General features: G+C 36.3%; 1 protein-coding gene and 37 non-coding genes across 38 annotated transcripts; 1 reads left to right on the forward strand and 37 right to left on the reverse strand.

The window, feature by feature from the left end:
- Positions 1–1,009: 1,009 nt before the first annotated feature.
- On the reverse strand, positions 1,010–1,081 carry Trnat-agu (transfer RNA threonine (anticodon AGU)). The gene has a single exon. It is a non-coding gene; the product is annotated as a tRNA-Thr (tRNA).
- A 181-nt stretch (positions 1,082–1,262) lies between these two features.
- On the reverse strand, positions 1,263–1,352 carry Trnai-uau (transfer RNA isoleucine (anticodon UAU)). The gene is given in 2 exon segments: positions 1,263–1,298; positions 1,315–1,352. It is a non-coding gene; the product is annotated as a tRNA-Ile (tRNA).
- Positions 1,353–1,579: 227 nt separating this feature from the next.
- Trnaa-agc (transfer RNA alanine (anticodon AGC)) lies at positions 1,580–1,652 on the reverse strand. Its single transcript has one exon. It is a non-coding gene; the product is annotated as a tRNA-Ala (tRNA).
- A 530-nt stretch (positions 1,653–2,182) lies between these two features.
- Positions 2,183–2,254, reverse strand: Trnat-agu (transfer RNA threonine (anticodon AGU)). The gene has a single exon. It is a non-coding gene; the product is annotated as a tRNA-Thr (tRNA).
- Positions 2,255–2,435: 181 nt separating this feature from the next.
- Trnai-uau (transfer RNA isoleucine (anticodon UAU)) lies at positions 2,436–2,525 on the reverse strand. Its single transcript is given in 2 exon segments — positions 2,436–2,471; positions 2,488–2,525. It is a non-coding gene; the product is annotated as a tRNA-Ile (tRNA).
- An 830-nt stretch (positions 2,526–3,355) lies between these two features.
- Positions 3,356–3,427, reverse strand: Trnat-agu (transfer RNA threonine (anticodon AGU)). Its single transcript has one exon. It is a non-coding gene; the product is annotated as a tRNA-Thr (tRNA).
- Positions 3,428–3,608: 181 nt separating this feature from the next.
- On the reverse strand, positions 3,609–3,698 carry Trnai-uau (transfer RNA isoleucine (anticodon UAU)). Its single transcript is given in 2 exon segments — positions 3,609–3,644; positions 3,661–3,698. It is a non-coding gene; the product is annotated as a tRNA-Ile (tRNA).
- An 833-nt stretch (positions 3,699–4,531) lies between these two features.
- On the reverse strand, positions 4,532–4,603 carry Trnat-agu (transfer RNA threonine (anticodon AGU)). Its single transcript has one exon. It is a non-coding gene; the product is annotated as a tRNA-Thr (tRNA).
- A 181-nt stretch (positions 4,604–4,784) lies between these two features.
- Positions 4,785–4,874, reverse strand: Trnai-uau (transfer RNA isoleucine (anticodon UAU)). The gene is given in 2 exon segments: positions 4,785–4,820; positions 4,837–4,874. It is a non-coding gene; the product is annotated as a tRNA-Ile (tRNA).
- A 227-nt stretch (positions 4,875–5,101) lies between these two features.
- On the reverse strand, positions 5,102–5,174 carry Trnaa-agc (transfer RNA alanine (anticodon AGC)). Its single transcript has one exon. It is a non-coding gene; the product is annotated as a tRNA-Ala (tRNA).
- Positions 5,175–5,704: 530 nt separating this feature from the next.
- Positions 5,705–5,776, reverse strand: Trnat-agu (transfer RNA threonine (anticodon AGU)). Its single transcript has one exon. It is a non-coding gene; the product is annotated as a tRNA-Thr (tRNA).
- A 181-nt stretch (positions 5,777–5,957) lies between these two features.
- Trnai-uau (transfer RNA isoleucine (anticodon UAU)) lies at positions 5,958–6,047 on the reverse strand. The gene is given in 2 exon segments: positions 5,958–5,993; positions 6,010–6,047. It is a non-coding gene; the product is annotated as a tRNA-Ile (tRNA).
- Positions 6,048–6,877: 830 nt separating this feature from the next.
- On the reverse strand, positions 6,878–6,949 carry Trnat-agu (transfer RNA threonine (anticodon AGU)). The gene has a single exon. It is a non-coding gene; the product is annotated as a tRNA-Thr (tRNA).
- A 1,105-nt stretch (positions 6,950–8,054) lies between these two features.
- On the reverse strand, positions 8,055–8,126 carry Trnat-agu (transfer RNA threonine (anticodon AGU)). Its single transcript has one exon. It is a non-coding gene; the product is annotated as a tRNA-Thr (tRNA).
- A 181-nt stretch (positions 8,127–8,307) lies between these two features.
- On the reverse strand, positions 8,308–8,397 carry Trnai-uau (transfer RNA isoleucine (anticodon UAU)). Its single transcript is given in 2 exon segments — positions 8,308–8,343; positions 8,360–8,397. It is a non-coding gene; the product is annotated as a tRNA-Ile (tRNA).
- Positions 8,398–8,624: 227 nt separating this feature from the next.
- Positions 8,625–8,697, reverse strand: Trnaa-agc (transfer RNA alanine (anticodon AGC)). The gene has a single exon. It is a non-coding gene; the product is annotated as a tRNA-Ala (tRNA).
- A 530-nt stretch (positions 8,698–9,227) lies between these two features.
- Trnat-agu (transfer RNA threonine (anticodon AGU)) lies at positions 9,228–9,299 on the reverse strand. Its single transcript has one exon. It is a non-coding gene; the product is annotated as a tRNA-Thr (tRNA).
- Positions 9,300–9,480: 181 nt separating this feature from the next.
- Trnai-uau (transfer RNA isoleucine (anticodon UAU)) lies at positions 9,481–9,570 on the reverse strand. Its single transcript is given in 2 exon segments — positions 9,481–9,516; positions 9,533–9,570. It is a non-coding gene; the product is annotated as a tRNA-Ile (tRNA).
- A 229-nt stretch (positions 9,571–9,799) lies between these two features.
- On the reverse strand, positions 9,800–9,872 carry Trnaa-agc (transfer RNA alanine (anticodon AGC)). Its single transcript has one exon. It is a non-coding gene; the product is annotated as a tRNA-Ala (tRNA).
- Positions 9,873–10,402: 530 nt separating this feature from the next.
- Positions 10,403–10,474, reverse strand: Trnat-agu (transfer RNA threonine (anticodon AGU)). Its single transcript has one exon. It is a non-coding gene; the product is annotated as a tRNA-Thr (tRNA).
- Positions 10,475–11,575: 1,101 nt separating this feature from the next.
- Trnat-agu (transfer RNA threonine (anticodon AGU)) lies at positions 11,576–11,647 on the reverse strand. Its single transcript has one exon. It is a non-coding gene; the product is annotated as a tRNA-Thr (tRNA).
- A 181-nt stretch (positions 11,648–11,828) lies between these two features.
- On the reverse strand, positions 11,829–11,918 carry Trnai-uau (transfer RNA isoleucine (anticodon UAU)). Its single transcript is given in 2 exon segments — positions 11,829–11,864; positions 11,881–11,918. It is a non-coding gene; the product is annotated as a tRNA-Ile (tRNA).
- A 227-nt stretch (positions 11,919–12,145) lies between these two features.
- On the reverse strand, positions 12,146–12,218 carry Trnaa-agc (transfer RNA alanine (anticodon AGC)). The gene has a single exon. It is a non-coding gene; the product is annotated as a tRNA-Ala (tRNA).
- A 530-nt stretch (positions 12,219–12,748) lies between these two features.
- Positions 12,749–12,820, reverse strand: Trnat-agu (transfer RNA threonine (anticodon AGU)). The gene has a single exon. It is a non-coding gene; the product is annotated as a tRNA-Thr (tRNA).
- Positions 12,821–13,001: 181 nt separating this feature from the next.
- Positions 13,002–13,091, reverse strand: Trnai-uau (transfer RNA isoleucine (anticodon UAU)). Its single transcript is given in 2 exon segments — positions 13,002–13,037; positions 13,054–13,091. It is a non-coding gene; the product is annotated as a tRNA-Ile (tRNA).
- A 227-nt stretch (positions 13,092–13,318) lies between these two features.
- On the reverse strand, positions 13,319–13,391 carry Trnaa-agc (transfer RNA alanine (anticodon AGC)). Its single transcript has one exon. It is a non-coding gene; the product is annotated as a tRNA-Ala (tRNA).
- A 530-nt stretch (positions 13,392–13,921) lies between these two features.
- Trnat-agu (transfer RNA threonine (anticodon AGU)) lies at positions 13,922–13,993 on the reverse strand. The gene has a single exon. It is a non-coding gene; the product is annotated as a tRNA-Thr (tRNA).
- Positions 13,994–14,174: 181 nt separating this feature from the next.
- On the reverse strand, positions 14,175–14,264 carry Trnai-uau (transfer RNA isoleucine (anticodon UAU)). The gene is given in 2 exon segments: positions 14,175–14,210; positions 14,227–14,264. It is a non-coding gene; the product is annotated as a tRNA-Ile (tRNA).
- Positions 14,265–15,094: 830 nt separating this feature from the next.
- On the reverse strand, positions 15,095–15,166 carry Trnat-agu (transfer RNA threonine (anticodon AGU)). The gene has a single exon. It is a non-coding gene; the product is annotated as a tRNA-Thr (tRNA).
- A 181-nt stretch (positions 15,167–15,347) lies between these two features.
- Positions 15,348–15,437, reverse strand: Trnai-uau (transfer RNA isoleucine (anticodon UAU)). The gene is given in 2 exon segments: positions 15,348–15,383; positions 15,400–15,437. It is a non-coding gene; the product is annotated as a tRNA-Ile (tRNA).
- An 830-nt stretch (positions 15,438–16,267) lies between these two features.
- On the reverse strand, positions 16,268–16,339 carry Trnat-agu (transfer RNA threonine (anticodon AGU)). Its single transcript has one exon. It is a non-coding gene; the product is annotated as a tRNA-Thr (tRNA).
- Positions 16,340–16,520: 181 nt separating this feature from the next.
- On the reverse strand, positions 16,521–16,610 carry Trnai-uau (transfer RNA isoleucine (anticodon UAU)). The gene is given in 2 exon segments: positions 16,521–16,556; positions 16,573–16,610. It is a non-coding gene; the product is annotated as a tRNA-Ile (tRNA).
- Positions 16,611–16,837: 227 nt separating this feature from the next.
- Positions 16,838–16,910, reverse strand: Trnaa-agc (transfer RNA alanine (anticodon AGC)). The gene has a single exon. It is a non-coding gene; the product is annotated as a tRNA-Ala (tRNA).
- Positions 16,911–17,392: 482 nt separating this feature from the next.
- LOC146132563 (uncharacterized) lies at positions 17,393–18,067 on the forward strand. The gene has a single exon (XM_083397587.1). It carries the CDS (start codon positions 17,393–17,395, stop codon positions 18,065–18,067), a length of 675 nt encoding a protein of 224 aa, XP_083253713.1.
- Positions 18,068–21,692: 3,625 nt separating this feature from the next.
- On the reverse strand, positions 21,693–21,764 carry Trnat-agu (transfer RNA threonine (anticodon AGU)). Its single transcript has one exon. It is a non-coding gene; the product is annotated as a tRNA-Thr (tRNA).
- A 1,101-nt stretch (positions 21,765–22,865) lies between these two features.
- On the reverse strand, positions 22,866–22,937 carry Trnat-agu (transfer RNA threonine (anticodon AGU)). Its single transcript has one exon. It is a non-coding gene; the product is annotated as a tRNA-Thr (tRNA).
- Positions 22,938–23,118: 181 nt separating this feature from the next.
- On the reverse strand, positions 23,119–23,208 carry Trnai-uau (transfer RNA isoleucine (anticodon UAU)). Its single transcript is given in 2 exon segments — positions 23,119–23,154; positions 23,171–23,208. It is a non-coding gene; the product is annotated as a tRNA-Ile (tRNA).
- A 227-nt stretch (positions 23,209–23,435) lies between these two features.
- Trnaa-agc (transfer RNA alanine (anticodon AGC)) lies at positions 23,436–23,508 on the reverse strand. Its single transcript has one exon. It is a non-coding gene; the product is annotated as a tRNA-Ala (tRNA).
- Positions 23,509–24,003: the final 495 nt, after the last annotated feature.

Raw genomic sequence — 24,003 nt, forward strand, 5'->3', positions numbered from 1 at the left:
CGAAGATTGAGAAGTTTTGCAACAGGTCGATTTTAAAGTACAAGTAATAACTATCATTGGCCCCTTGAAGTTGCCAAAATATTTCTGCTCCAGGTGAGTCTCGAACTCATAAACTCCGCAGTTCTCCGCTACTATTGTATAAGTACGGCGCGCTAACCGATTGCGCCACTAGAGCGCTGCACAACAAATTTCTGTTATCTTTCAAATTTTAGATAAAATTTAAAAACATATAAGTTTTGGAACTAGTATGAAATAATTCATTGCAGCAAAAACTTGTTCGACTAAAACATGATTTAATTAAACAACCAAATTATTTATGGATTTAATGTAAAAATAATCGATAGAACAAAAACTTGTATATTTCAAATCATCTATGATCAAACTGCACAAAATATAAAGGATAGGAGATGCCGGGTATCGATCCCGGTACCTCGCACATGCTAAGCGAGCGCTCTACCATCTGAGCTACATCCCCGATGAGAGCTATGCATTAATACATGTTCATCAAGAAATACTTTAATCAGTCATGTTTTATCCGGGATGATATAAATTTATTCTGATATTTACCGAATAAATTATCTCAGAATATAAAAAAAAAAAAGAATAAGAAACAACTATAATCGTGCTGAACCTATTTCTGTTTTAAAAATCTCCAGTTCATCTCATAGCATTCATTATACAGTTGACTAAATATGAGTAATGAGAATTATTACCTGCTTTGTACAACTTTGTTCAACATGATTCATTGTATTAGTGGTAGGATTCCATTGAGAAATGTATTAATCATAAATTTTGTTTTTTGTTTACAGCCAACCAAATTAAAGTTTACAAATTTTACTTGAATAAAACGAAAGTTGTTATGTTTAGTAAAACATTACTAGTTTGCTTTAACAAAAATGATTTTTGTAGTGTTTACCTTGTCGTTTAAAGCAATGATTGAAATAGAGCAGTTGCTCGAAATATTTCATCATTATTGCGAATTATTTTTTCGGTAAAATGTAATTCCGTAAGGCACCACCGGGGATCAAACCCAGGATCTCCTGTTTACTAGACAGGCGCTTTATCACTAAGCCATGGCGCCGCCGTGCAAAGAAGACTTTCTAAACCATTTTCGATAAGATAAGATAGCGTTCGCAAAGTTGTAACAATTTTCAATGAAATGCAAACTGAAACTAACCGAAGATTGAGAAGTTTTGCAACAGGTCGATTTTAAACTACAAGTAATAACTATAATTGGGCCCTTGAAGTTGCCAAAATATTTCTGCTCCAGGTGAGGCTCGAACTCACAACCTCCGCATTTCTCCGCTACTATTGTATAAGTACGGCGCGCTAACCGATTGCGCCACTGGAGCGCTGCACAACAAATATCTGTTATCTTTCAAATACTACATAAAATTTAAAAACATATAAGTTTTGGAACTAGGACGAAATATTTCATTGCAGCAAAAACTTGTTCGGCTAAAACATGAATTAATTAAACAACCAAATTATTTATGGATTTAATGTAAAAATAATCGATAGAACAAAAACTTGTATATTTCAAATCATCTATGATCAAACTGCACAAAATATAAAGGATTGGAGATGCCGGGTATCGATCCCGGTACCTCGCACATGCTAAGCGCGCGCTCTACCATCTGAGCTACATCCCCGATGAGAGCTATGCATTAATACATGTTCATCAAGAAATACTTTAATCAGTCATGTTTTATCCGGGATGATATAAATTTATTCTGATGTTTACCGAACAAACTACTTCAGAATATAAAAAAAAGAATAAGAAACAACTATAATCGTGCTGAACCTATTTCTGTTTTAAAAATCTCCAGTTCATCTCATAGCATTCATTATACAGTTGACTAAATATGAGTAATGAGAATTATTACCTGCTTTGTACAACTTTGTTCAACATGATTCATTGTATTAGTGCTAGGATTCCATTGAGAAATGTATTAATCATAAATTTTGTTTTTTGTATACAGCCAACCAAATTAAAGTTCACAAATTTTACTTGAATAAAATGAAAGTTGCTATGTTTAGTAAAACATTACTAGTTTGCTTTAACCTAAATGAATTTTGTAGTGTTTACCTTGTCGTTTAAAGCAATGATTGAAATAGAGCAGTTGCTCGAAATATTTCATCATTATTGCGAATTATTTTTTCGGTAAAATGTAATTCCGTAAGGCACCACCGGGGATCAAACCCAGGATCTCTTGTTTACTAGACAGGCGCTTTACCACTAAGCCATGGCGCCGCCGTGCAAAGAAGACTTTCTAAACCATTTTCGATAAGATAAGATAGCGTTCGCAAAGTTGTAACAATTTTCAATGAAATGCAAACTGAAACTAACCGAAGATTGGGAAGTTTTGCAACAGGTCGATTTTAAACTACAAGTAATAACTATAATTGGGCCCTTGAAGTTGCCAAAATATTTCTGCTCCAGGTGAGGCTCGAACTCACAACCTCCGCATTTCTCCGCTACTATTGTATAAGTACGGCGCGCTAACCGATTGCGCCACTGGAGCGCTGCACAACAAATATCTGTTATCTTTCAAATACTACATAAAATTTAAAAACATATAAGTTTTGGAACTAGTACGAAATATTTCATTGCAGCAAAAACTTGTTCGGCTAAAACATGAATTATTTAAACAACCAAATTATTTATGGATTTAATGTAAAAATAATCGATAGAACAAAAACTTGTATATTTCAAATCATCTATGATCAAATTGCACAAAATATAAAGGATTGGAGATGCCGGGTATCGACTCCGGTACCTCGCACATGCTAAGCGCGCGCTCTACCATCTGAGCTACATCCCCGATGAGAGCTATGCATTAATACATGTTCATCAAGAAATACTTTAATCAGTCATGTTTTATCCGGGATGATATAAATTTATTCTGATGTTTACCGAACAAACTACTTCAGAATATAAAAAAAAGAATAAGAAACAACTATAATCGTGCTGAACCTATTTCTGTTTTAAAAATCTCCAGTTCATCTCATAGCATTCATTATACAGTTGACTAAATATGAGTAATGAGAATTATTACCTGCTTTGTACAACTTTGTTCAACATGATTCATTGTATTAGTGCTAGGATTCCATTGAGAAATGTATTAATCATAAATTTTGTTTTTTGTTTACAGCCAACCAAATTAAAGTTTACAAATTTTACTTGAATAAAATTAAAGTTGCTATGTTTAGTAAAACATTACTAGTTTGCTTTAACCTAAATGATTTTTGTAGTGTTTACCTTGTCGTTTAAAGCAATGATTGAAATAGAGCACTTGCTCGAAATATTTCTTCATTATTGCGAATTATTTTTTCGGTAATATGTAATTCCGTAAGGCACCACTGGGGATCGAACCCAGGATCTCCTGTTTACTAGACAGGCGCTTTACCACTAAGCCATGGCGCCGCCGTGCAAAGAAGACTTTCTAAACCATTTTCGATAAGATAAGATAGCGTTCGCAAAGTTGTAACAATTTTCATTGAAATGCAAACTGAAACTAACCGAAGATTGAGAAGTTTTGCAACAGGTCGATTTTAAAGTACAAGTAATAACTATCATTGGCCCCTTGAAGTTGCCAAAATATTTCTGCTCCAGGTGAGGCTCGAACTCATAAACTCCGCAGTTCTCCGCTACTATTGTATAAGTACGGCGCGCTAACCGATTGCGCCACTAGAGCGCTGCACAACAAATTTCTGTTATCTTTCAAATTTTAGATAAAATTCAAAAACATATAAGTTTTGGAACTAGTATGAAATAATTCATTGCAGCAAAAACTTGTTCGACTAAAACATGATTTAATTAAACAACCAAATTATTTATGGATTTAATGTAAAAATAATCGATAGAACAAAAACTTGTATATTTCAAATCATCTATGATCAAACTGCACAAAATATAAAGGATGGGAGATGCCGGGTATCGATCCCGGTACCTCGCACATGCTAAGCGAGCGCTCTACCATCTGAGCTACATCCCCGATGAGAGCTATGCATTAATACATGTTCATCAAGAAATACTTTAATCAGTCCTGTTTTATCCGGGATGATATAAATTTATTCTGATATTTACCGAATAAATTATCTCAGAATATAAAAAAAAAAAGAATAAGAAACAACTATAATCGTGCTGAACCTATTTCTGTTTTAAAAATCTCCAGTTCATCTCATAGCATTCATTATACAGTTGACTAAATATGAGTAATGAGAATTATTACCTGCTTTGTACAACTTTGTTCAACATGATTCATTGTATTAGTGGTAGGATTCCATTGAGAAATGTATTAATCATAAATTTTGTTTTTTGTTTACAGCCAACCAAATTAAAGTTTACAAATTTTACTTGAATAAAACGAAAGTTGTTATGTTTAGTAAAACATTACTAGTTTGCTTTAACAAAAATGATTTTTGTAGTGTTTACCTTGTCGTTTAAAGCAATGATTGAAATAGAGCAGTTGCTCGAAATATTTCATCATTATTGCGAATTATTTTTTCGGTAAAATGTAATTCCGTAAGGCACCACCGGGGATCAAACCCAGGATCTCCTGTTTACTAGACAGGCGCTTTATCACTAAGCCATGGCGCCGCCGTGCAAAGAAGACTTTCTAAACCATTTTCGATAAGATAAGATAGCGTTCGCAAAGTTGTAACAATTTTCAATGAAATGCAAACTGAAACTAACCGAAGATTGAGAAGTTTTGCAACAGGTCGATTTTAAACTACAAGTAATAACTATAATTGGGCCCTTGAAGTTGCCAAAATATTTCTGCTCCAGGTGAGGCTCGAACTCACAACCTCCGCATTTCTCCGCTACTATTGTATAAGTACGGCGCGCTAACCGATTGCGCCACTGGAGCGCTGCACAACAAATATCTGTTATCTTTCAAATACTACATAAAATTTAAAAACATATAAGTTTTGGAACTAGGACGAAATATTTCATTGCAGCAAAAACTTGTTCGGCTAAAACATGAATTAATTAAACAACCAAATTATTTATGGATTTAATGTAAAAATAATCGATAGAACAAAAACTTGTATATTTCAAATCATCTATGATCAAACTGCACAAAATATAAAGGATTGGAGATGCCGGGTATCGATCCCGGTACCTCGCACATGCTAAGCGCGCGCTCTACCATCTGAGCTACATCCCCGATGAGAGCTATGCATTAATACATGTTCATCAAGAAATACTTTAATCAGTCATGTTTTATCCGGGATGATATAAATTTATTCTGATGTTTACCGAACAAACTACTTCAGAATATAAAAAAAAGAATAAGAAACAACTATAATCGTGCTGAACCTATTTCTGTTTTAAAAATCTCCAGTTCATCTCATAGCATTCATTATACAGTTGACTAAATATGAGTAATGAGAATTATTACCTGCTTTGTATAACTTTGTTCAACATGATTCATTGTATTAGTGCTAGGATTCCATTGAGAAATGTATTAATCATAAATTTTGTTTTTTGTTTACAGCCAACCAAATTAAAGTTTACAAATTTTACTTGAATAAAATTAAAGTTGCTATGTTTAGTAAAACATTACTAGTTTGCTTTAACCTAAATGATTTTTGTAGTGTTTACCTTGTCGTTTAAAGCAATGATTGAAATAGAGCAGTTGCTCGAAATATTTCATCATTATTGCGAATTATTTTTTCGGTAAAATGTAATTCCGTAAGGCACCACCGGGGATCAAACCCAGGATCTCCTGTTTACTAGACAGGCGCTTTATCACTAAGCCATGGCGCCGCCGTGCAAAGAAGACTTTCTAAACCATTTTCGATAAGATAAGATAGCGTTCGCAAAGTTTTAAAAATTTTCAATGAAATGCAAACTGAAACTAACCGAAGATTGAGAAGTTTTGCAACAGGTCGATTTTAAACTACAAGTAATAACTATAATTGGGCCCTTGAAGTTGCCAAAATATTTCTGCTCCAGGTGAGGCTCGAACTCACAACCTCCGCATTTCTCCGCTACTATTGTATAAGTACGGCGCGCTAACCGATTGCGCCACTGGAGCGCTGCACAACAAATATCTGTTATCTTTCAAATACTACATAAAATTTAAAAACATATAAGTTTTGGAACTAGTACGAAATATTTCATTGCAGCAAAAACTTGTTCGGCTAAAACATGAATTAATTAAACAACCAAATTATTTATGGATTTAATGTAAAAATAATCGATAGAACAAAAACTTGTATATTTCAAATCATCTATGATCAAACTGCACAAAATATAAAGGATTGGAGATGACGGGTATCGATCCCGGTACCTCGCACATGCTAAGCGCGCGCTCTACCATCTGAGCTACATCCCCGATGAGAGCTATGCATTAATACATGTTCATCAAGAAATACTTTAATCAGTCATGTTTTATCCGGGATGATATAAATTTATTCTGATGTTTACCGAACAAACTACTTCAGAATATAAAAAAAAGAATAAGAAACAACTATAATCGTGCTGAACCTATTTCTGTTTTAAAAATCTCCAGTTCATCTCATAGCATTCATTATACAGTTGACTAAATATGAGTAATGAGAATTATTACCTGCTTTGTATAACTTTGTTCAACATGATTCATTGTATTAGTGCTAGGATTCCATTGAGAAATGTATTAATCATAAATTTTGTTTTTTGTTTACAGCCAACCAAATTAAAGTTTACAAATTTTACTTGAATAAAATTAAAGTTGCTATGTTTAGTAAAACATTACTAGTTTGCTTTAACCTAAATGATTTTTGTAGTGTTTACCTTGTCGTTTAAAGCAATGATTGAAATAGAGCACTTGCTCGAAATATTTCTTCATTATTGCGAATTATTTTTTCGGTAATATGTAATTCCGTAAGGCACCACTGGGGATCGAATCCAGGATCTCCTGTTTACTAGACAGGCGCTTTACCACTAAGCCATGGCGCCGCCGTGCAAAGAAGACTTTCTAAACCATTTTCGATAAGATAAGATAGCGTTCGCAAAGTTGTAACAATTTTCATTGAAATGCAAACTGAAACTAACCGAAGATTGAGAAGTTTTGCAACAGGTCGATTTTAAAGTACAAGTAATAACTATCATTGGCCCCTTGAAGTTGCCAAAATATTTCTGCTCCAGGTGAGTCTCGAACTCATAAACTCCGCAGTTCTCCGCTACTATTGTATAAGTACGGCGCGCTAACCGATTGCGCCACTAGAGCGCTGCACAACAAATTTCTGTTATCTTTCAAATTTTAGATAAAATTTAAAAACATATAAGTTTTGGAACTAGTATGAAATAATTCATTGCAGCAAAAACTTGTTCGACTAAAACATGATTTAATTAAACAACCAAATTATTTATGGATTTAATGTAAAAATAATCGATAGAACAAAAACTTGTATATTTCAAATCATCTATGATCAAACTGCACAAAATATAAAGGATAGGAGATGCCGGGTATCGATCCCGGTACCTCGCACATGCTAAGCGAGCGCTCTACCATCTGAGCTACATCCCCGATGAGAGCTATGCATTAATACATGTTCATCAAGAAATACTTTAATCAGTCATGTTTTATCCGGGATGATATAAATTTATTCTGATATTTACCGAATAAATTATCTCAGAATATAAAAAAAAAAAAGAATAAGAAACAACTATAATCGTGCTGAACCTATTTCTGTTTTAAAAATCTCCAGTTCATCTCATAGCATTCATTATACAGTTGACTAAATATGAGTAATGAGAATTATTACCTGCTTTGTACAACTTTGTTCAACATGATTCATTGTATTAGTGGTAGGATTCCATTGAGAAATGTATTAATCATAAATTTTGTTTTTTGTTTACAGCCAACCAAATTAAAGTTTACAAATTTTACTTGAATAAAACGAAAGTTGTTATGTTTAGTAAAACATTACTAGTTTGCTTTAACAAAAATGATTTTTGTAGTGTTTACCTTGTCGTTTAAAGCAATGATTGAAATAGAGCAGTTGCTCGAAATATTTCATCATTATTGCGAATTATTTTTTCGGTAAAATGTAATTCCGTAAGGCACCACCGGGGATCAAACCCAGGATCTCCTGTTTACTAGACAGGCGCTTTATCACTAAGCCATGGCGCCGCCGTGCAAAGAAGACTTTCTAAACCATTTTCGATAAGATAAGATAGCGTTCGCAAAGTTGTAACAATTTTCAATGAAATGCAAACTGAAACTAACCGAAGATTGAGAAGTTTTGCAACAGGTCGATTTTAAACTACAAGTAATAACTATAATTGGGCCCTTGAAGTTGCCAAAATCTTTCTGCTCCAGGTGAGGCTCGAACTCACAACCTCCGCATTTCTCCGCTACTATTGTATAAGTACGGCGCGCTAACCGATTGCGCCACTGGAGCGCTGCACAACAATTATCTGTTATCTTTCAAATACTACATAAAATTTAAAAACATATAAGTTTTGGAACTAGGACGAAATATTTCATTGCAGCAAAAACTTGTTCGGCTAAAACATGAATTAATTAAACAACCAAATTATTTATGGATTTAATGTAAAAATAATCGATAGAACAAAAACTTGTATATTTCAAATCATCTATGATCAAACTGCACAAAATATAAAGGATTGGAGATGCCGGGTATCGATCCCGGTACCTCGCACATGCTAAGCGCGCGCTCTACCATCTGAGCTACATCCCCGATGAGAGCTATGCATTAATACATGTTCATCAAGAAATACTTTAATCAGTCATGTTTTATCCGGGATGATATAAATTTATTCTGATGTTTACCGAACAAACTACTTCAGAATATAAAAAAAAGAATAAGAAACAACTATAATCGTGCTGAACCTATTTCTGTTTTAAAAATCTCCAGTTCATCTCATAGCATTCATTATACAGTTGACTAAATATGAGTAATGAGAATTATTACCTGCTTTGTATAACTTTGTTCAACATGATTCATTGTATTAGTGCTAGGATTCCATTGAGAAATGTATTAATCATAAATTTTGTTTTTTGTTTACAGCCAACCAAATTAAAGTTTACAAATTTTACTTGAATAAAATTAAAGTTGCTATGTTTAGTAAAACATTACTAGTTTGCTTTAACCTAAATGATTTTTGTAGTGTTTACCTTGTCGTTTAAAGCAATGATTGAAATAGAGCAGTTGCTCGAAATATTTCATCATTATTGCGAATTATTTTTTCGGTAAAATGTAATTCCGTAAGGCACCACCGGGGATCAAACCCAGGATCTCCTGTTTACTAGACAGGCGCTTTATCACTAAGCCATGGCGCCGCCGTGCAAAGAAGACTTTCTAAACCATTTTCGATAAGATAAGATAGCGTTCGCAAAGTTGTAACAATTTTCAATGAAATGCAAACTGAAACTAACCGAAGATTGAGAAGTTTTGCAACAGGTCGATTTTAAACTACAAGTAATAACTATAATTGGGCCCTTGAAGTTGCCAAAATATTTCTGCTCCAGGTGAGGCTCGAACTCACAACCTCCGCATTTCTCCGCTACTATTGTATAAGTACGGCGCGCTAACCGATTGCGCCACTGGAGCGCTGCACAACAAATATCTGTTATCTTTCAAATACTACATAAAATTTAAAAACATATATAAGTTTTGGAACTAGTACGAAATATTTCATTGCAGCAAAAACATGTTCGGCTAAAACATGAATTAATTAAACAACCAAATTATTTATGGATTTAATGTAAAAATAATCGATAGAACAAAAACTTGTATATTTCAAATCATCTATGATCAAACTGCACAAAATATAAAGGATTGGAGATGCCGGGTATCGATCCCGGTACCTCGCACATGCTAAGCGCGCGCTCTACCATCTGAGCTACATCCCCGATGAGAGCTATGCATTAATACATGTTCATCAAGAAATACTTTAATCAGTCATGTTTTATCCGGGATGATATAAATTTATTCTGATGTTTACCGAACAAACTACTTCAGAATATAAAAAAAAGAATAAGAAACAACTATAATCGTGCTGAACCTATTTCTGTTTTAAAAATCTCCAGTTCATCTCATAGCATTCATTATACAGTTGACTAAATATGAGTAATGAGAATTATTACCTGCTTTGTATAACTTTGTTCAACATGATTCATTGTATTAGTGCTAGGATTCCATTGAGAAATGTATTAATCATAAATTTTGTTTTTTGTTTACAGCCAACCAAATTAAAGTTTACAAATTTTACTTGAATAAAATTAAAGTTGCTATGTTTAGTAAAACATTACTAGTTTGCTTTAACCTAAATGATTTTTGTAGTGTTTACCTTGTCGTTTAAAGCAATGATTGAAATAGAGCACTTGCTCGAAATATTTCTTCATTATTGCGAATTATTTTTTCGGTAATATGTAATTCCGTAAGGCACCACTGGGGATCGAATCCAGGATCTCCTGTTTACTAGACAGGCGCTTTACCACTAAGCCATGGCGCCGCCGTGCAAAGAAGACTTTCTAAACCATTTTCGATAAGATAAGATAGCGTTCGCAAAGTTGTAACAATTTTCATTGAAATGCAAACTGAAACTAACCGAAGATTGAGAAGTTTTGCAACAGGTCGATTTTAAAGTACAAGTAATAACTATCATTGGCCCCTTGAAGTTGCCAAAATATTTCTGCTCCAGGTGAGTCTCGAACTCATAAACTCCGCAGTTCTCCGCTACTATTGTATAAGTACGGCGCGCTAACCGATTGCGCCACTAGAGCGCTGCACAACAAATTTCTGTTATCTTTCAAATTTTAGATAAAATTTAAAAACATATAAGTTTTGGAACTAGTATGAAATAATTCATTGCAGCAAAAACTTGTTCGACTAAAACATGATTTAATTAAACAACCAAATTATTTATGGATTTAATGTAAAAATAATCGATAGAACAAAAACTTGTATATTTCAAATCATCTATGATCAAACTGCACAAAATATAAAGGATAGGAGATGCCGGGTATCGATCCCGGTACCTCGCACATGCTAAGCGAGCGCTCTACCATCTGAGCTACATCCCCGATGAGAGCTATGCATTAATACATGTTCATCAAGAAATACTTTAATCAGTCATGTTTTATCCGGGATGATATAAATTTATTCTGATATTTACCGAATAAATTATCTCAGAATATAAAAAAAAGAATAAGAAACAACTATAATCGTGCTGAACCTATTTCTGTTTTAAAAATCTCCAGTTCATCTCATAGCATTCATTATACAGTTGACTAAATATGAGTAATGAGAATTATTACCTGCTTTGTACAACTTTGTTCAACATGATTCATTGTATTAGTGGTAGGATTCCATTGAGAAATGTATTAATCATAAATTTTGTTTTTTGTTTACAGCCAACCAAATTAAAGTTTACAAATTTTACTTGAATAAAACGAAAGTTGTTATGTTTAGTAAAACATTACTAGTTTGCTTTAACAAAAATGATTTTTGTAGTGTTTACCTTGTCGTTTAAAGCAATGATTGAAATAGAGCAGTTGCTCGAAATATTTCATCATTATTGCGAATTATTTTTTCGGTAAAATGTAAATCCGTAAGGCACCACCGGGGATCAAACCCAGGATCTCCTGTTTACTAGACAGGCGCTTTATCACTAAGCCATGGCGCCGCCGTGCAAAGAAGACTTTCTAAACCATTTTCGATAAGATAAGATAGCGTTCGCAAAGTTGTAACAATTTTCAATGAAATACAAACTGAAACTAACCGAAGATTGAGAAGTTTTGCAACAGGTCGATTTTAAACTACAAGTAATAACTATAATTGGGCCCTTGAAGTTGCCAAAATATTTCTGCTCCAGGTGAGGCTCGAACTCACAACCTCCGCATTTCTCCGCTACTATTGTATAAGTACGGCGCGCTAACCGATTGCGCCACTGGAGCGCTGCACAACAAATATCTGTTATCTTTCAAATACTACATAAAATTTAAAAACATATAAGTTTTGGAACTAGTACGAAATATTTCATTGCAGCAAAAACTTGTTCGGCTAAAACATGAATTAATTAAACAACCAAATTATTTATGGATTTAATGTAAAAATAATCGATAGAACAAAAACTTGTATATTTCAAATCATCTATGATCAAACTGCACAAAATATAAAGGATTGGAGATGCCGGGTATCGATCCCGGTACCTCGCACATGCTAAGCGCGCGCTCTACCATCTGAGCTACATCCCCGATGAGAGCTATGCATTAATACATGTTCATCAAGAAATACTTTAATCAGTCATGTTTTATCCGGGATGATATAAATTTATTCTGATGTTTACCGAACAAACTACTTCAGAATATAAAAAAAAGAATAAGAAACAACTATAATCGTGCTGAACCTATTTCTGTTTTAAAAATCTCCAGTTCATCTCATAGCATTCATTATACAGTTGACTAAATATGAGTAATGAGAATTATTACCTGCTTTGTATAACTTTGTTCAACATGATTCATTGTATTAGTGCTAGGATTCCATTGAGAAATGTATTAATCATAAATTTTGTTTTTTGTTTACAGCCAACCAAATTAAAGTTTACAAATTTTACTTGAATAAAATTAAAGTTGCTATGTTTAGTAAAACATTACTAGTTTGCTTTAACCTAAATGATTTTTGTAGTGTTTACCTTGTCGTTTAAAGCAATGATTGAAATAGAGCAGTTGCTCGAAATATTTCATCATTATTGCGAATTATTTTTTCGGTAAAATGTAATTCCGTAAGGCACCACCGGGGATCAAACCCAGGATCTCCTGTTTACTAGACAGGCGCTTTATCACTAAGCCATGGCGCCGCCGTGCAAAGAAGACTTTCTAAACCATTTTCGATAAGATAAGATAGCGTTCGCAAAGTTGTAACAATTTTCAATGAAATGCAAACTGAAACTAACCGAAGATTGAGAAGTTTTGCAACAGGTCGATTTTAAACTACAAGTAATAACTATAATTGGGCCCTTGAAGTTGCCAAAATATTTCTGCTCCAGGTGAGGCTCGAACTCACAACCTCCGCATTTCTCCGCTACTATTGTATAAGTACGGCGCGCTAACCGATTGCGCCACTGGAGCGCTGCACAACAAATATCTGTTATCTTTCAAATACTACATAAAATTTAAAAACATATAAGTTTTGGAACTAGTACGAAATATTTCATTGCAGCAAAAACTTGTTCGGCTAAAACATGAATTAATTAAACAACCAAATTATTTATGGATTTAATGTAAAAATAATCGATAGAACAAAAACTTGTATATTTCAAATCATCTATGATCAAACTGCACAAAATATAAAGGATTGGAGATGCCGGGTATCGATCCCGGTACCTCGCACATGCTAAGCGCGCGCTCTACCATCTGAGCTACATCCCCGATGAGAGCTATGCATTAATACATGTTCATCAAGAAATACTTTAATCAGTCATGTTTTATCCGGGATGATATAAATTTATTCTGATGTTTACCGAACAAACTACTTCAGAATATAAAAAAAAGAATAAGAAACAACTATAATCGTGCTGAACCTATTTCTGTTTTAAAAATCTCCAGTTCATCTCATAGCATTCATTATACAGTTGACTAAATATGAGTAATGAGAATTATTACCTGCTTTGTATAACTTTGTTCAACATGATTCATTGTATTAGTGCTAGGATTCCATTGAGAAATGTATTAATCATAAATTTTGTTTTTTGTTTACAGCCAACCAAATTAAAGTTTACAAATTTTACTTGAATAAAATTAAAGTTGCTATGTTTAGTAAAACATTACTAGTTTGCTTTAACCTAAATGATTTTTGTAGTGTTTACCTTGTCGTTTAAAGCAATGATTGAAATAGAGCACTTGCTCGAAATATTTCTTCATTATTGCGAATTATTTTTTCGGTAATATGTAATTCCGTAAGGCACCACTGGGGATCGAATCCAGGATCTCCTGTTTACTAGACAGGCGCTTTACCACTAAGCCATGGCGCCGCCGTGCAAAGAAGACTTTCTAAACCATTTTCGATAAGATAAGATAGCGTTCGCAAAGTTGTAACAATTTTCATTGAAATGCAAACTGAAACTAACCGAAGATTGAGAAGTTTTGCAACAGGTCGATTTTAAAGTACAAGTAATAACTATCATTGGCCCCTTGAAGTTGCCAAAATATTTCTGCTCCAGGTGAGGCTCGAACTCATAAACTCCGCAGTTCTCCGCTACTATTGTATAAGTACGGCGCGCTAACCGATTGCGCCACTAGAGCGCTGCACAACAAATTTCTGTTATCTTTCAAATTTTAGATAAAATTTAAAAACATATAAGTTTTGGAACTAGTATGAAATAATTCATTGCAGCAAAAACTTGTTCGACTAAAACATGATTTAATTAAACAACCAAATTATTTATGGATTTAATGTAAAAATAATCGATAGAACAAAAACTTGTATATTTCAAATCATCTATGATCAAACTGCACAAAATATAAAGGATAGGAGATGCCGGGTATCGATCCCGGTACCTCGCACATGCTAAGCGAGCGCTCTACCATCTGAGCTACATCCCCGATGAGAGCTATGCATTAATACATGTTCATCAAGAAATACTTTAATCAGTCATGTTTTATCCGGGATGATATAAATTTATTCTGATGTTTACCGAACAAACTACTTCAGAATATAAAAAAAAGAATAAGAAACAACTATAATCGTGCTGAACCTATTTCTGTTTTAAAAATCTCCAGTTCATCTCATAGCATTCATTATACAGTTGACTAAATATGAGTAATGAGAATTATTACCTGCTTTGTACAACTTTGTTCAACATGATTCATTGTATTAGTGCTAGGATTCCATTGAGAAATGTGTTAATCATAAATTTTGTTTTTTGTTTACAGCCAACCAAATTAAAGTTTACAAATTTTACTTGAATAAAATTAAAGTTGCTATGTTTAGTAAAACATTACTAGTTTGCTTTAACCTAAATGATTTTTGTAGTGTTTACCTTGTCGTTTAAAGCAATGATTGAAATAGAGCACTTGCTCGAAATATTTCTTCATTATTGCGAATTATTTTTTCGGTAATATGTAATTCCGTAAGGCACCACTGGGGATCGAATCCAGGATCTCCTGTTTACTAGACAGGCGCTTTACCACTAAGCCATGGCGCCGCCGTGCAAAGAAGACTTTCTAAACCATTTTCGATAAGATAAGATAGCGTTCGCAAAGTTGTAACAATTTTCATTGAAATGCAAACTGAAACTAACCGAAGATTGAGAAGTTTTGCAACAGGTCGATTTTAAAGTACAAGTAATAACTATCATTGGCCCCTTGAAGTTGCCAAAATATTTCTGCTCCAGGTGAGGCTCGAACTCATAAACTCCGCAGTTCTCCGCTACTATTGTATAAGTACGGCGCGCTAACCGATTGCGCCACTAGAGCGCTGCACAACAAATTTCTGTTATCTTTCAAATTTTAGATAAAATTTAAAAACATATAAGTTTTGGAACTAGTATGAAATAATTCATTGCAGCAAAAACTTGTTCGACTAAAACATGATTTAATTAAACAACCAAATTATTTATGGATTTAATGTAAAAATAATCGATAGAACAAAAACTTGTATATTTCAAATCATCTATGATCAAACTGCACAAAATATAAAGGATAGGAGATGCCGGGTATCGATCCCGGTACCTCGCACATGCTAAGCGAGCGCTCTACCATCTGAGCTACATCCCCGATGAGAGCTATGCATTAATACATGTTCATCAAGAAATACTTTAATCAGTCATGTTTTATCCGGGATGATATAAATTTATTCTGATGTTTACCGAACAAACTACTTCAGAATATAAAAAAAAGAATAAGAAACAACTATAATCGTGCTGAACCTATTTCTGTTTTAAAAATCTCCAGTTCATCTCATAGCATTCATTATACAGTTGACTAAATATGAGTAATGAGAATTATTACCTGCTTTGTACAACTTTGTTCAACATGATTCATTGTATTAGTGCTAGGATTCCATTGAGAAATGTGTTAATCATAAATTTTGTTTTTTGTTTACAGCCAACCAAATTAAAGTTTACAAATTTTACTTGAATAAAATGAAAGTTGCTATGTTTAGTAAAACATTACTAGTTTGCTTTAACCTAAATGAATTTTGTAGTGTTTACCTTGTCGTTTAAAGCAATGATTGAAATAGAGCACTTGCTCGAAATATTTCATCATTATTGCGAATTATTTTTTCGGTAAAATGTAATTCCGTAAGGCACCACCGGGGATCAAACCCAGGAGCTCTTGTTTACTAGACAGGCGCTTTACCACTAAGCCATGGCGCCGCCGTGCAAAGAAGACTTTCTAAACCATTTTCGATAAGATAAGATCGCGTTCGCAAAGTTGTAATAATTTTCAATGAAATGCAAACTGAAACTAACCGAAGATTGAGAAGTTTTGCAACAGGTCGATTTTAAACTACAAGTAATAACTATAATTGGGCCCTTGAAGTTGCCAAAATATTTCTGCTCCAGGTGAGGCTCGAACTCACAACCTCCGCATTTCTCCGCTACTATTGTATAAGTACGGCGCGCTAACCGATTGCGCCACTGGAGCGCTGCACAACAAATATCTGTTATCTTTCAAATTTTAGATAAAATTTAAAAACATATAAATTTTGGAACTAGTACGAAATATTTCATTGCAGCAAAAACTTGTTCGACTAAAACATGAATTAATTAAACAACCAAATTATTTATGGATTTAATGTAAAAATAATCGATAGAACAAAAACTTGTATATTTCAAATCATCTATGATCAAACTGCACAAAATATAAAGGATTGGAGATGCCGGGTATCGATCCCGGTACCTCGCACATGCTAAGCGAGCGCTCTACCATCTGAGCTACATCCCCGATGAGAGCTATGCATTAATACATGTTCATCAAGAAATACTTTAATCAGTCATGTTTTATCCGGGATGATATAAATTTATTCTGATGTTTACCGAACAAACTACTTCAGAATTTAAAAAAAATAATAAGAAACAACTATAATCGTGCTGAACCTATTTCTGTTTTAAAAATCTCCAGTTCATCTCATAGCATTCATTATACAGTTGACAAAATATGAGTAATGAGAATTATTACCTGCTTTGTACAACTTTGTTCAACATGATTCATTGTATTAGTGTGTAGCGGCGCTCTATGTTTACCGACGCACACAGTAATACTGCACCGAACCGGACATATTGCCTTTTTCCTTTCGTTCTTTTCCTCTGCATTGCAATGTGTAATCGTCTGCCCTTTTTTGCTAAACACGAACTCGGAGCAACACAGAAAGCGTCTCGCTTCAATGGTGACCCCGGAATTTCAGAAACGACTTTTCTGAAACAAGCATGGCAAGTGAAGAGACGCAAAATGCAGTGGCAATAAAACTACCCACGTTTTGGACTGCTCAAGCACGAGTTTGGTTTCGACAAGCTGAGGCACAGTTTGCAATTAAAGGCGTTAAAGACGATCTAACCAAGTATTACTATGTTGTTTCGGCGTTGGACCAGCACACTGCAACTCGTTTGTTAGACCTTCTTGATCAGCCACCGGACGTGAACAAGTACCAGTCAATTAAACACCGGCTGCTTACGACTTTCAGTCTCACGTGTTCGCAAAGAGCCAGCGCCTTGCTTGATATGGCTCCTCTAGGCGATAGAATTCCATCGGCATTAATGGACGAGATGCTGGCATTGCTCGGTGACCACACACCGTGTTTTCTTTTTCGAGAATTGTTTTTGAGGCACATGCCTGCGGAGGTGCGTACGGGCTTAGCAGGGAAAGATTTTGAAACTAACCGCGATTTAGCGCAGCAAGCTGATGCCTTATTTCTAGCAGCCCGAGAAAATACCTCACAACTTTCAATTAGCAAACTACAACGTCAAACGCCTCGATCAAGACTGAAGCCACTACGCGAACAAAGTGTAATTTGCTTTTATCATCGACGATTTAAAGACAAAGCTCATCGATGCATCCCCCCTTGTTCATTCTCCCAGGGAAACTGGCAAGCCGACCATGTTTAGCTGCTACAATGGCCGGCCAAGCTACTAGCAGCCTTTTCTTTGTTTGGGATCGCTTAGCAGGTCGTAATTTTTTAGTGGATACGGGCGCAGAGATTAGCGTTTTGCCTCCCACAGGACCTGAGCGTCGCGCGAATCCTTCCGACAAAACTCTTGTCGCTGCTAATGGCACCAAAATTCGAACGTACGGTTCTCGTTCGATATCAATGGCTTTTCCTTCAGGCAGATTTAATTGGAAGTTTGTTTTGGCTGATGTTGCTCGGCCATTACTTGGCGCCGATTTTCTGAGGGCCCACGCACTACTCGTCGATCTCAAGCGCCAACGCCTTATCAACGCTGAAACGTTCTGCAGCTCTCCAATCAAAAGGGCGCCGCAATTAGCGCCTCGCCTCAATGCAATCGCTTCGGGCACGTCAGTCTACACACGAATTTTGGCTGAGTTTCCAGGGATTGCAACGCCACACTTTTCGCAAGCACTGCCTAAGCATGGTGTACAACACTTCATTCCTACAAATGGACCACCGGTGCACTCTCGCGCTCGGCGACTGCCTCCCGAGAAACTCGCCCTCGCCAAAAAGGAGTTTCACAGTATGCTTCAAATGGGCATAATTCGACGTTCGTCTAGCCCTTGGGCATCGCCGTTACATATGGTTCCAAAGTCTTCAGGTGGATGGAGACCTTGCGGAGACTTTCGTCGACTAAACGAAGCTACAAGACCTGATCGCTATGCCATTCCTCACATTCAGGATTTTTCGGCGAGATTAGCAGGTTGTCGAATATTCTCAAAAATTGACCTTGTTCGAGGATACCACCAAGTTCCTGTAGCACCAGAAGACATACCTAAAACTGCAGTCATCACGCCGTTTGGGCTTTTCGAATTTCTTCGAATGCCTTTTGGATTAAAGAATGCGGCGCAAGCGTTTCAACGTCTAATGGACACGGTCTGTCAGCCATTGGACTTTGTATTTGTTTACTTGGACGATATTTTAGTTTCAAGCAAGTCGGCCGCTGAACATATACATCATTTAAAGAAGCTTTTCAAACAACTTACCAATTATGGCCTTGTCATAAATTTAGGCAAGTGTCAATTTGGCTTACAACAACTTGATTTTCTTGGTCATCGGATAGACACGAACGGTGCAAGGCCACTCCCTAGCAAAGTGGAAGCAATTCAACATTTCCCGCGGCCCACATCAATCAAAGGACTTCAGGAATTTGCCGGTATGATTAATTTTTATTTCCGTTTTATTCCTGAAGCCGCACGTATTATGTCGCCTATATACGACGCACTCGCGGGAAAACCCTCAAAACTTACCTGGAATGACCGTTTGTGTTTGGCTTTCACGGAAGCTAAAAGCGCCCTTGCCAGTGCAACATTATTGCATCACCCTTTACCCGAGGCACCCACCGCAGTGACAACTGACGCCTCGCAGCATTCAATCGGCGCAGTTCTTCAACAGTTCATCGATGGTGCGTGGCAGCCATTGGCATTTTTCAGCAAACGACTGCGAACTCCTGAGCAAAGGTACAGTGCATTTGACAGGGAATTACTGGCATTACATCTCTCAATACGCCACTTTCGTTACTTTTTAGAGGGTAGAGTATTTACAGCTTACACAGACCACAAGCCGCTTACATTTGCTTTCTCTAAGGTTTCAGCTCCGTGGTCTGCACGACAGCAGCGCCATTTAACCGCAATCTCCGAGTTTACAACAGATGTTCGTCACATCGAAGGCAAGCGAAACCATGTCGCCGACGCGCTCTCCCGCGGTTCCATCAGTACGTTACTACTCGACATGGACTACACCGCACTCGCGCGTGCACAGCTCGAACAGGAGGTACAAGCTTATCGCACCGCAATTTCTGGTCTCAAACTGGAAGACATCCAACTTGACCAGTCCGGAACAACGATCCTGTGCGACGTATCCACCGAATCTCCGCGCCCTATTGTACCGAAGTCATGGCAACGAAAAGTTTTCGACATAGTTCACGGACTTTCGCATCCTTCGGTTCGGGCTACGCGCAAACTAATCGCATCAAAGTTTGTATGGCACGGCCTGCATCGTCAAGTTGGTTTATGGGCTAAACAATGCATGGACTGTCAAAAGGCCAAGGTTCACCAACACGTCCGCGCGCCTTTGGTTAATTACCCGCTTTGCAAAGCTCGGTTTGCTCATGTCAATATCGACATCGTCGGTCCCTTACCACCTTCACAAGGGAACAAGTATCTGTTAACGATGGTCGATCGTTTTACTCGATGGCCAGAAGCCGTTCCCATGCCGGATGCGACAACCATCACGTGTGCACGAGCTTTCGCCTTCCACTGGGTTGCTCGATTCGGAGTTCCCTCCGACATCTCGTCAGATCGAGGTTCGCAGTTCACGTCGGAGTTGTGGACTATTTTCAACGAACTACTAGGCATCCGGCTACACCGTACGTGTTCATTTCATCCGCAAGCCAATGGATTGGTGGAACGCTTTCATCGCCACATGAAAAGCGCTCTCATGTCACGACTAACAGGTCCTAATTGGATAGACGAGCTTCCATGGGTTTTGCTTGGTATCCGGACTACCCCAAAGGAAGATCTCCAAGCATCTTCAGCAGAGCTGGTGTATGGCTCGCCTATCGCCGTTCCGGGTGATTTGGTAAGAACCAGGCAAACAACGCCATCGCCTGCTGATGTTTTACCATTGGTAAGATCCACAGTTCGTCAACTGACTCCAACACCGATGTCTCGCCACGGTTTTGTTCGAGTGAACATCCCGGAATCGTTGAACTCCAGCCCCTACGTTTTTATTCGCAGAGACGGTCATCGTCCCCCGTTAACCCCTCCATACGATGGTCCATACAAGGTTATCAAAAAAGGTGCGAAAGGGTTTACCCTCGACATGGGTGGCCGGCACAAACTGGTGAGCATCGACCGGTTAAAGCCAGCACATCTGGATCTTTCAGAGCCAGTGCTGGTGGCTCAACCTCCACGCAGAGGGCGGCCCACAAAACCATCACCTCTACCTGGTCCGCCACCGCCTTCAGATGCCCAGCAGCCGATGTCCGTTCGTCAGCCACCGGAGTCGTTACCGCCACCCTCGGACGAACAGTTCTTACGCACGCGCGCTCGCAGTTATTTTCGTTTTCCGTCGTCGTGATTTTGTATTCGCCTATTTTACGCAGTGTTATTGAGTTATTTGTCCGTTTCTGGAGGGGGGTTATGTAGCGGCGCTCTATGTTTACCGACGCACACAGTAATACTGCACCGAACCGGACATATTGCCTTTTTCCTTTCGTTCTTTTCCTCTGCATTGCAATGTGTAATCGTCTGCCCTTTTTTGCTAAACACGAACTCGGAGCAACACAGAAAGCGTCTCGCTTCAAGTGCTAGGATTCCATTGAGAAATGTATTAATCATAAATTTTGTTTTTTGTTTACAGCCAACCAAATTAAAGTTTACAAATTTTACTTGAATAAAATTAAAGTTGCTATGTTTAGTAAAACATTACTAGTTTGCTTTAACCTAAATGATTTTTGTAGTGTTTACCTTGTCGTTTAAAGCAATGATTGAAATAGAGCACTTGCTCGAAATATTTCATCATTATTGCGAATTATTTTTTCGGTAATATGTAATTCCGTAAGGCACCACTGGGGATCGAATCCAGGATCTCCTGTTTACTAGACAGGCGCTTTACCACTAAGCCATGGCGCCGCCGTGCAAAGAAGACTTTCTAAACCATTTTCGATAAGATAAGATAGCGTTCGCAAAGTTGTAACAATTTTCATTGAAATGCAAACTGAAACTAACCGAAGATTGAGAAGTTTTGCAACAGGTCGATTTTAAAGTACAAGTAATAACTATCATTGGCCCCTTGAAGTTGCCAAAATATTTCTGCTCCAGGTGAGGCTCGAACTCATAAACTCCGCAGTTCTCCGCTACTATTGTATAAGTATGGCGCGCTAACCGATTGCGCCACTAGAGCGCTGCACAACAAATTTCTGTTATCTTTCAAATTTTAGATAAAATTTAAAAACATATAAGTTTTGGAACTAGTATGAAATAATTCATTGCAGCAAAAACTTGTTCGACTAAAACATGATTTAATTGAACAACCAAATGATTTATGGATTTAATGTAAAAATAATCGATAGAACAAAAACTTGTATATTTCAAATCATCTATGATCAAACTGCACAAAATATAAAGGATGGGAGATGCCGGGTATCGATCCCGGTACCTCGCACATGCTAAGCGAGCGCTCTACCATCTGAGCTACATCCCCGATGAGAGCTATGCATTAATACATGTTCATCAAGAAATACTTTAATCAGTCATGTTTTATCCGGGATGATATAAATTTATTCTGATATTTACCGAATAAATTATCTCAGAATATAAAAAAAAGAATAAGAAACAACTATAATCGTGCTGAACCTATTTCTGTTTTAAAAATCTCCAGTTCATCTCATAGCATTCATTATACAGTTGACTAAATATGAGTAATGAGAATTATTACCTGCTTTGTACAACTTTGTTCAACATGATTCATTGTATTAGTGGTAGGATTCCAATGAGAAATGTATTAATGTTAAATTTTGTTTTTTGTTTACAGCCAACCAAATTAAAGTTTACAAATTTTACTTGAATAAAACGAAAGTTGTTATGTTTAGTAAAACATTACTAGTTTGCTTTAACAAAAATGATTTTTGTAGTGTTTACCTTGTGGTTTAAAGCAATGATTGAAATAGAGCAGTTGCTCGAAATATTTCATCATTATTGCGAATTATTTTTTCGGTAAAATGTAATTCCGTAAGGCACCACCGGGGATCAAACCCAGGATCTCCTGTTTACTAGACAGGCGCTTTACCACTAAGCCATGGCGCCGCCGTGCAAAGAAGACTTTCTAAATCATTTTCGATAAGATAAGATAGCGTTCGCAAAGTTGTAACAATTTTCAATGAAATGCAAACTGAAACTAACCGAAGATTGAGAAGTTTTGCAACAGGTCGATTTTAAACTACAAGTAATAACTATAATTGGGCCCTTGAAGTTGCCAAAATATTTCTGCTCCAGGTGAGGCTCGAACTCACAACCTCCGCATTTCTCCGCTACTATTGTATAAGTACGGCGCGCTAACCGATTGCGCCACTGGAGCGCTGCACAACAAATATCTGTTATCTTTCAAATACTACATAAAATTTAAAAACATATAAGTTTTGGAACTAGTACGAAATATTTCATTGCAGCAAAAACTTGTTCGGCTAAAACATGAATTAATTAAACAACCAAATTATTTATGGATTTAATGTAAAAATAATCGATAGAACAAAAACTTGTATATTTCAAATCATCTATGATCAAACTGCACAAAATATAAAGGATTGGAGATGCCGGGTATCGATCCCGGTACCTCGCACATGCTAAGCGCGCGCTCTACCATCTGAGCTACATCCCCGATGAGAGCTATGCATTAATACATGTTCATCAAGAAATACTTTAATCAGTCATGTTTTATCCGGGATGATATAAATTTATTCTGATGTTTACCGAACAAACTACTTCAGAATATAAAAAAAAGAATAAGAAACAACTATAATCGTGCTGAACCTATTTCTGTTTTAAAAATCTCCAGTTCATCTCATAGCATTCATTATACAGTTGACTAAATATGAGTAATGAGAATTATTACCTGCTTTGTACAACTTTGTTCAACATGATTCATTGTATTAGTGCTAGGATTCCATTGAGAAATGTATTAATCATAAATTTTGTTTTTTGTTTACAGCCAACCAAATTAAAGTTTACAAATTTTACTTGAATAAAATGAAAGTTGCTATGTTTAGTAAAACATTACTAGTTTGCTTTAACCTAAATGAATTTTGTAGTGTTTACCTTGTCGTTTAAAGCAATGATTGAAATAGAGCAGTTGCTCGAAATATTTCATCATTAT

This window comes from Ascidiella aspersa, chromosome 9 (assembly GCF_963924565.1).
Source record: "Ascidiella aspersa chromosome 9, kaAscAspe10.2, whole genome shotgun sequence".
Lineage (NCBI taxonomy): Eukaryota > Metazoa > Chordata > Ascidiacea > Phlebobranchia > Ascidiidae > Ascidiella > Ascidiella aspersa.

Bases quoted from the DNA above. Each gene is read 5' to 3' on its own strand.
- LOC146132563 (XM_083397587.1), top strand. From the start codon at position 17,393: ATGGCAAGTGAAGAGACGCAAAATGCAGTGGCAATAAAACTACCCACG.